Raw genomic sequence first — 9,318 nt, 5'->3', positions numbered from 1 at the left:
TCCCTAGTTTTAAAATTAGACAATTGTATGGACTGTGACCTGAGCTCCTCCTGTCAGAGCCAGGGGCTGTGCTGTGTTAGGGATAAAAACAGTGACTGCCCATCCAGGTGTGCTTGCTTGCTGGACTTGTTCAGTAGCACATCCTAATGTAGAAGTAAAGTTTGCCTTGCCCAGGCACTTCTGAGCACGAGTCTGATTTCTTGAGGCCTCCCAGTATTTGAAACAGTGATCCTCCCACCTCAGCCTCCTTGGTATCAGAGACGAGGAATATGTACCACCTCCCCCAGCTAGGAATTTCAGGTTTTTTAACAAATTAACATGTCCATACCAACTCAAAGAAGATTTAACACCATTTATTATTTAACAGTGCAGTATAAATAATGTAATATTTCACATATGCCTAATTGGTTTCGTATCTCTTATGGATATTTCAGGAGCTCTCTGGAATATCCCAAAGTTAGTTCCCAGTCAAAAAAGATAACTTATAATTTGATTTTGAGGATTTGTTAACAATGTCCAAAAGCATAAAAACACTTGATCAAAACAGGGTCACAAGTCATTGTGAAATAACAGTAATCCATTTAACTAGCGGGATGATCAAAAAACTTCAACAGGTTACATGATTGTCAACAAACACTCAGCTCTTCTTTGGACTGAAGGTGTAGCTTAGTGGTAGACTCTGCCTTGAATACTCATCTTCAGAACAGCAAAACATAATAACCCCCACCCCAAGTTTAGCTGTTTTAAAGTTGAGAAGACTTACTATAGTAATGGAAGATAACAAAAGATCACACATAGCACAAAAAATTACCTTGATAAAACACAAAAGCAGTGTTTCCTCAGCCATTACTTAACAGGAAAACAAAAACCTGTCACTTTCTTGGCCCAATACTCCAAGAAAACTTTGTCATTTTTAACAGAAAAGACAAAATTCCAGTTTTGCATCAGTGTACTATTAACACTAAAGCTAATTTTCATAAAACCTAATAAATCCACCTTATCCAAGCTTTGATCACACAACATAAAATTTTAACCTTGTATAGCTCTCTTTTTTTAAGATAAAAACATGTGTTTCATAACTTACCTTATCAAACATTTTATTTTCCTTGAACATAGTTGTTTCTTTCCAGTGGCTTAATTACATATAATTTTTAACTCTTGTTAACCTTAATTTCTAGTGAATACTCACAAAAGCTGGTCTTAGATCAATATTCACTATTTCATAATCTACTCAAAACAAATTTTCATGTTTAACAGACCTAAATATATTTAACTTCCCTTTACCATATGAAAATAAGACACCACAGTGTGTCAACTTATTCTTAATAATTTATGTTTTGGTACTTTACTTAGAAATGATCCAGATATTTAATTTCACTTTAAGGTTTCAAGTAACGAAAAGTACTTTTGGGTGGTACTGGGGATAGAACATAGGAGTCCTCTACCACTGAGCCACATTCCTGGCCCTTTTTATTTTGAGACAGAGTCTCATTAAGTTGCCCCAGCTGGCCTTGAATTTGTGATCCTCCTGTCTTGGACTCCCAGTTAGGTGGGATTACAGACACGCAGCAAGGCATCCAGCACTAGAGATCAATTTCACAGAGGCTCCATGTTTTGTGTGTGTGAGTGGTGCTGGGGCCTGGACCCAGACTTTGGGCATGCCAGGGAGGTGCTCTGCCATTGCACTGCATCCTAGCCCTGTAACTTGGTCTTGAGGCTCCTGGACAGCTGGTCAGGTTGAACTGTAGGAGAGCCCTGACTGCGAGGGTAACCAGGCTGTAGCATGCCCTGTGAGCCCCAGAGGAGGTTTCACACTGGCAATGACAGCAGACGAGACTCACCACAGGACTGTATGAGCAAGTACACACAGGAGCCTGAGAGGACACTAGCCCGCACAAAACAACTGGCTGGGTGCCAGAAAGATGAAATTTGGAATCCATTTAAGTTACATTGGTGGCCTTCTCTTACGATGGAATTCCCATTTCTGGGAATTGTGGTGTGTCCCCAAGGTTCATGTGGCCCCCAGGGTGAAAGTGCTAAGGTGGAGGGGCCTCTAAGAGGGGAGGCCTAGTGGGAGGAAGTCAGGTCTTTAATGGGGTTAATGCCTTACCCCCACCTGAGCACATTGTTGCTCTTTTGGGAAGTACTATGAGGGTGGGTGGTTGTGAACCTAAGTCCCTACTCTGCACACTCCTGCCATTGTGACATGTCCACCACAGACTCCTCTCCAGGGCCAAGCAGATGCTGATGTGCCATGGCCTTGAGACTGTGAGCTAAAAAATTTCTTTATAGAAAGTTAACCCAGCCTTGAGTGTTTTGTTATATACCTGCAATTCCAGCTACTCCAGAGGCAGAGGCAGGAGGACCACGAGTTCAAGGCCAGCCTGCACAACATAGTGAGATCCTACCTCAAATAAATAAATAAATAAATAAATAAATAAATAAATAAACAAAGGATGGGTATGTGGCAGTGTTAAGAGCACTTGCTTAGCATTTGCAAGGCCCTGGGTTCACACACACACACACACACACACACACTATCTGAAGGTCTTCCCTGACCTTATGAAACACTGCGAACAAACCCAGGCCAGCAGTAAAACAGGTGTCCAGTACAGGACCTGACACTATAGTCCCCATAGTGCTTGCTAGCAGATCTCTGCCCCATCACTGGGAGCAGCCCTGTGTGGGCAGCTAGCAGTTGCCTTTATAGGCAACGGTGGGAGTGACCCTTGCCTGGGATCTATACAGCGTTCAGCTTATGAGGGCACAGAAGGGTCTGGAGGGCATCTCCCTCCTCACAGCTCTTCCAGTGTTCAGAACCTCCAATTCCCACTCAATGTACTTCAGATATGTGGAGACAGATCTTCGAAGGCCCTCTGCCTGCTGCATGGTATGGACAGAGCCTCCCAGAGATGCTAAGACAGGTCATATATAATCCCACCAATAAAGAGAGCTTCTGCCGGACTCTCCAGGTGGGCTCTCTGAGAGGGGTAGTGTTGGTTTCTGGGCTGTACCTTCATGGCCACCCTGGGGAGCCAGGGCAAGAGGTTAATACTACAGAGACACTGGGTGCTATTTGTGGGGCTCCCAAATATTTCCAGTGGTTACCAGTCTGTTTTGGTACCAGGGATTGAACTCAGGGGTGCTTAACCGAGTCATGCCCCAGCCCTTTTTGAGACAATCTCTCACTAAGTTGCTGAGGCTGGCTTTGAACTTAAAATCCTACTGCCTCAGCCTCCCCAATCACTGGGATTACAGGCATGCACCATCATGCCCAGCAATCAGTCTGTTCTTGAGCATAAAAGTGTGTGCAGAAAAAACAGACCACTGAGGCCTGGGAACTGCCTGGGTAGCCACCAACATGGAGACTTTGTACAAAGTCCCTTCTTAGTGCTCAAATGTCCCACCTGAAGCCAAGAAGCCACCTGGGTGCATATACAACCAGCCAAGGCAGTTTATGCTCTGGTGGTGTCTTTTCATCATCACTGGAGGAATAATTTGTGATGTTACTGTTGAACCTCCAAGTGTTGGCTCTATGATTGAGAAATGTGGGCATCAGAAAAGAGTAGGCTTCTTGGTCTATACAGTAAATGGGCAATACATTATGGTAGGACTTGCATCCCACTTCCTGTTTACAATGGGAAGTTTAGGTTTCATAATCCTGGACTGATGCAATGCACCAACTATTCCAAAACTCAAGATATTTCTTCTGTTCATTGAATTCGCTTGTGTCCTACTAAATTTTTTCATGGCTGGAGTATTCATGAGAATTAAACTGCTGGGGTATCTGATGGGTTCTTTTGAAAGAAATCAGTGGATTCTGGATTTGCTCCTGTAAAGAAGTTTTAAAGGCTGTACCAGTCCTCTGCTATGAAACGTGGCAAAGAATAACAAGAAACAGTGCAAAAATTATCAAATGAAAAAATAGGAAGCATATTAAAGCTTGGGCTAAAATTTCTTGGTATTAGAGACAAGTTTATCAATATTTTTTTTCCCTGACCTATTCTGATGTACCAAAGATGTCTTGATTCAGGTGCCAGTCACAAGCCCAAGCTCCTCACCTCGGCTGACTCACTGGCTGTAAATCAGGGTCCCTGAGCCTCATCAGGCTGGATTAACTTGCTTACGTGGCTCAGGGAGACATGTTTATCACCTTTATATGGAGGCTATTTTAAAGACTACAGATAAACCTCCTGATGAAAAAAAGATACATGGGATTTTGTGTCCCATTGCCACAGGACTTCTGTCCCATTGCCACAGGACTTCTGTCCCCCATACACTCCTGCTGCACCAGAAGCTGATGCTGGGACCATGCTCTTGGGTCTCATAACTAGAGACAAGATGTGATACCGCCAGAAACAAGAACTCATCCCCGACCAGACAGAACAGACCAGGGCAGAGTTCATCACACACCGAACCGTGTACCTAGGCTTGAGCCTCTGAATTTCTAGAAGCTCTGCTGCCTGACTACAAACAGATAAAAGCGCATCCTGACACGCCCATGAAAAGGGGTGGGGGGGGGAGTGAGAGAGAGACACAAATGGGATGGAGTCTCCAGCGTCCAGCCAAGAGTTACGTTCCGTGGAGTGGACGAGTGGGCGGGCGTCATTTCCACCTTCCAGTGAGCCCTGGAACCCGTCCCTTCGGGTTTCTGTGGAGGCGTCGCTGCGTGGCTCTACACCGTGGACGACCATCCAAGCCCATCCACCAACACGGGCTCCGGCCTGCAAACCAGCCTCCTGTCCCCGAAGGGCCCTGCACACCACCCGGGCCTCCAGTCTACGGCCAGGCGGGCGGCGGCCCTTCCCAGAGGCCGCCTTTCTCTCCTGGCCAGCGTCCGTTCCCTCGCCCGGGCCCGCGGGCGGATTCCCGAACCGCAGGACAGCCCAGCAGGTGCTCACTGGCCGGGTATTCAGGGCACCGCAGGCTACGCCCCCCAACTGCACGTTCTGTCAAGCTCACGTCACGACGCCGCGTCCACCAGCCCGGGTCACGTCGCGGCGGCGCACCGGCCCCGCCCACTCGGCCCTCGCCCCGCCTGCGGAACGCGTCACCACCGCGCCGGCCCCGGCCCCGCTCGTCAGTGCGGCCCGACGCACAGTCCGCGGCCGACCGCGGCGACGGCTCCGGGGTTTGGCTGTGCTCAGTCCCTTTCCCGCCTGCGCAGCGGAGTCCGGACGCTGGCCTTTCGGGCCGTCGCTGAGACAGTTGCGACCGCAGGTTGTAGACGGTGCGGCGTGCAAGCCGGGGCGGACCGGGGAGCGGGCGGCGCTGCTCTGTCTTGAGCGCGTTGCTTTGTGTCGGGTGGGAGGGAGACCCGGAGTGGGTAGGGGGCTCGCCCGCTGACTCCCGGGCCGGGGGAGGGAGGTCGTGGGCGTAGCAGGTGAGGAGCGCGGTTTTCATTTTGGAGGCAGCAGGAGCCCTTCCCTTCTTCGAGTAGAAAGGAAGCGCGGAAAGAAATCTGGCGCCCAGAGTGCAGTCTCGAGACTCCGAGTATTGGAAATTCTTGGCCTTTACCTCGGACGCCCGTGCAGACTTCTCTGTGAATTGGGGCAGAGGAAAAGCGGCCTTGGGCTTCCTTTCTCTTCTTTAAGCAGGTATGCTAATCCTCACCTCGCTTTTTGTGAAAATTAGCAGGTGTCTTATCAAGGCCTGAGCCAAGCTCCAAGGTTAGAGCTCTGGCTCTAACCCACCGGAATGGGTGAGCCTGGGCCCTGGCACAGAGTCTGATTCAAGAGCTTCCAGAGTAAAGCTCTGGTAGCTGCTTTTAGGAAAATTAATCACAGGTCATTCTTTTTTTTTTTTTTAACTATTCTATTTGTTCTAATTAGTTATACATGACAGTATAACGCATTTTGACATGTTGTCCACAAATGGAGCACAACTTCTAATTCCTCTGGCTGTACATGGTGCAGAGTCACTCCAGTAGCATAATCATACATGTATATAGAGTAATAACATCTGTCTCATTCTCCCATCTTTCCCATCCCCACAACCCCACCTCTCCCTTCACTCATCTCTCCTCACAGGACATTCCAATTCAAGAATACCAATAAGTTAGTGGGATAGATAGGCAAGTGACTTGGTGATCACTCTTCCCTCTATCCAAGGAATTAACCAACCATAGATTTAAAATATTAAAAACAACATTTGAGTCTGCAATAAACGTTTACCAGTTGGTGTGTTTAGGATCACCGACTTCAAGGAGGAAAGTGGGCCTCCTGAGAAGTCAGTTCCCCAAATTTCATTGAAATCCATTCATCAGACTTTTTTCAGAAAACTCACTTGAAATGCAGGTGCCCACCTGCAACTAACTGCAGTTTACCAATGGCACAGATGATTCAAAGTGAAATTGTGCCTACCAGCTCTGAGAAGTGGTTCTGCTTCATGCTTCAACAGGGAGAACCCCAGTGTGCTCAATTAGAATAAAGTTAGATCCTACAAGTTGAAACTGATTGCACAAACTGCTTCAGTTCTGCACTTGCAAGCTGTTCTCAGCAACTGTGTTGAAGGCACAGTTCAGCCCCAAAATATAAAGTTTGCTAGCAAGAGAGTCCTTTAAGATCAACGGTTTTGAGGAGGTTTCCCTCCCTTAGTATACACTAAATAAAATAGTATATTGCTTATGAGGCATTTTCATTCTATTAGGCTTTATAATGGTCTAAAGTATTTGGGAGCATATGTACAAGTCATATACAAGTACTACCATATGTATGAGGGACCTAAGACCTATGGATATTGGTATCTGCTGAGTGCTCCTAGAATAAATTCTCCACATATACCAAGGAACAACCTGGTATGCATGTCAGACACCTACATGGGTCTGTGACTCATTTCTGGTCAGGATTTTATGAAGAGCAATGAAATAGGAAAGCATTTTTGTAGAACTCTCTCCTTTCCTTGGCTAGCAGGTTACACACCAGGGCCAGTGACTGACCAAGTCCCTGAAGAAGAATGGCGGCTGTGGGCAACCTGCTTGGGTAAGCATGCATTTTCAGGCCCCTCAGGACTTCTGCCATGCCACCTCTCACCAGGACAGGACAATGTTAAGCTGCTTGTCCTCGTCAGCTCATCAGTGCTGGGAGACATGTTCCCTCAATTATCCACTGTTGCCTTTTCCTGGTTGTGGGGCCAGAGCTGTTTCCACTATGGCCTGTAGCTCCTCAAGGACCCCTAGGTGTGGATCACCAAGTGTTGCTGGCATCTCTGGCAGCTGGGGAATTCTCTGTCATGACAACATGATGTCTGGCTTGCCTGACCATGTTGGTACTCTCTGCCCCAGCATTATCCACTGACCAGCTCTTTCATGTTTGTCTGTAGCCTGCTCCAACAGAGTGCTGTGAAGGCAGCTGCCCCTAGGCTCTGCTGCCTGCACACATCTTCCTGGCTGGCTGACAGCAGCAGGGCTGTGCTCACTCGCCTACATCGCCAGGCCTATGCACGCCTCTACCCAGTGCTGCTGGTCAAGCAGGACGGCTCCACCATCCACATCCGCTACAGAGAGCCACGGCACATGCTGACAGTAAGCATCTATCACCAGGTGTTGCTAGGGGCCCTGATGGAGGCTGAACCATGGTGGTGGGACCTCTGGCCACTGAATGATGACAGGTGTAGCATGGTCATTGTAATGCAGTACCAGAGGAGGGGGACAGGTTGCTGGAGGAGAGGAGGATGGTTTAGACCAGAATTCTCTCCATTTACCAGATAGGGTAAGTACGTCACTGTCTTTTAAAAACACCAAATCTGGGGAAATGGAGCAGAAAAAAAAGTCTCCTAATAAAATGAAAGGTTAGTTGGATGCGGTGGTACAGGCTTGTAATCTCAGCATCTCAGGTGGCTGAGGCAGGATCACAAGTTTGAGGTCAGCCTGGGCAACTTTAGCAAGAGTGTCTCAAAAAGGGCAGGGGGTGTAGCTTGGTGGTATAGCGCGCAGGGGGTGTAGCTCGGTGGTATAGCGCGCGTACACACACACACACACACACACACAGAAAAACAAGATTTTAAGGGAGAAAAAAAACAATGTATAAAAATTGGACTGAGGCCAGGTAATGCACACCCTGTATTTCCAGTGGCTTGGGAGGCTGACATAGGAGAACAGTGAGTTCAGAGTCAGTCTCAGCAAAAGTGAGGTGCTAAGCAACTCAGTGAGACCCTGTTTCTAAATAAAATACAAAATAGGACCGGGGATGTGGTTCAGTGGTTGAGTGTCCCTGAGTTCAATCCTTGGTACCAAAAAAAAAAAAAAAAAAAAAAAAATTGGCCTGAGGATATAGCTCATTGGAAGTACAATGGTCTAGCATGCACAAGGACCTAGGTTTGATACTCAGCACTGAAAAAAATAATTAAGTTAGCTTAGTGCAAAAGACACAGGCAACTGTAAGTCTCAGTGGCATCATCTCAGTAGTTCTATTTCTCAGAACAAGGTATGGGGGCACACCTTGGCCTCTCTCCCACTCAGATGCCGTTAGACCTGGATACCCTGTCTCCTGAGGAGCGCCGGACCAGGTTCCGGAAACGAGAGGCTCAGCTCAGACACAAGGAGGAAGAACCAGAGTTTGCTGATGACTTTGACACAGAGCGTTACAGACAGTTTTGGATCAAGACTAAGAAGTGACAGTGGCTTGAAACTGCCCGAGGACAGTCTGAGGATGGAAGGACATCTTTTTGTAAATTGCATGTACCTGAAATCACCACCTCTTGTCAGTGTCTTCCTTTAGGTGTGTGCCCAGCATAATAGCTCATCACCTCTCACAGACTCAAGCTGGATGTGGTGGCTCAGGCCTGTAATCCAAGCAACTCAGGAGGCTAAGGCAGGAGGATGGCAAGTTTGATAGGCTGGGCAATTTAGCAAGACCTTGTCTCAAAGTTGGGAGTGTAGCTCAGTGGCAGAGTGCCTTTGAGTTCAGTCCCCAGTACACACAACAGGGACATACACATAAAAGCTCAGAGCTGGATGGGGCTGTGGGGCTCAGAGCAGATTGGAGGTTTGGGGATGGGTTTAGGTGAAATCTGTGACTTTTAGATAGAGCTACAAAGCCACAGAGCATGTGGGCAGCCAGGGAAGGAAGCATCCAGAAACCATCAGCTCTACCCTTCTAGTCTCAGGAGCACTCAGGGCTGTTGCTCCAGCTGGGTGTTCTGGGAGGCAGAAACTTCTAGGTTGCAGCCTACAGCTGCCTCCCTTCACAGGTGCTCCCTAACACTAGGAGCAGGCACATCCCCAACCTAGCAGCCTCTGTCCCCTGATAGGGGAACCATGCAATGTCCAAAACCAGAATGTCTGCATTTTTGGGTTTGGTTACATACAGCCAAGGCCTG

At 47.8% G+C, this 9,318-nt stretch overlaps 1 protein-coding gene and 1 pseudogene across 3 annotated transcripts; both read left to right on the top strand.

Moving 5' to 3' along the window:
* The first annotated feature begins 3,361 nt into the window (after window positions 1-3,361).
* Window positions 3,362-3,838, top strand: LOC114080839 (oligosaccharyltransferase complex subunit OSTC-like; annotated as a pseudogene).
* Window positions 3,839-5,064: 1,226 nt separating this feature from the next.
* On the top strand, window positions 5,065-8,691 carry Mrpl55 (mitochondrial ribosomal protein L55). 3 transcript variants are annotated; one of them, XM_027922420.2, is made up of 5 exons: window positions 5,065-5,220; window positions 5,441-5,597; window positions 6,909-6,980; window positions 7,321-7,522; window positions 8,459-8,691. In XM_027922420.2, exons 3-5 carry the CDS (start codon window positions 6,955-6,957, stop codon window positions 8,612-8,614), a joined length of 384 nt encoding a protein of 127 aa, XP_027778221.1. In that variant the 5' UTR covers window positions 5,065-5,220; window positions 5,441-5,597; window positions 6,909-6,954; the 3' UTR covers window positions 8,615-8,691. The 3 variants fall into 3 exon arrangements, with proteins under 3 accessions (XP_027778221.1, XP_027778223.1, XP_071468001.1); XM_027922422.2 differs by having other exon boundaries at window positions 5,066-5,220; window positions 6,912-6,980; XM_071611900.1 differs by having other exon boundaries at window positions 5,066-5,230; window positions 6,912-6,980.
* Window positions 8,692-9,318: the final 627 nt, after the last annotated feature.

Source organism: Marmota flaviventris, chromosome 5 (genome assembly GCF_047511675.1).
Source record: "Marmota flaviventris isolate mMarFla1 chromosome 5, mMarFla1.hap1, whole genome shotgun sequence".
Classification (NCBI taxonomy): Eukaryota; Metazoa; Chordata; class Mammalia; order Rodentia; family Sciuridae; genus Marmota; species Marmota flaviventris.
This window is presented reverse-complemented; position numbering and strand designations above follow the sequence as displayed.

Bases quoted from the DNA above. Each gene is read 5' to 3' on its own strand.
- Mrpl55 (XM_027922420.2), top strand. From the start codon at position 6,955: ATGGCGGCTGTGGGCAACCTGCTTGG. The intron at 6,981-7,320 runs GTAAGCATGCAT...GTTTGTCTGTAG, and splicing joins GCTGTGGGCAACCTGCTTGG to CCTGCTCCAACAGAGTGCTG. The intron at 7,523-8,458 runs GTAAGCATCTAT...TCTCCCACTCAG, and splicing joins AGCCACGGCACATGCTGACA to ATGCCGTTAGACCTGGATAC.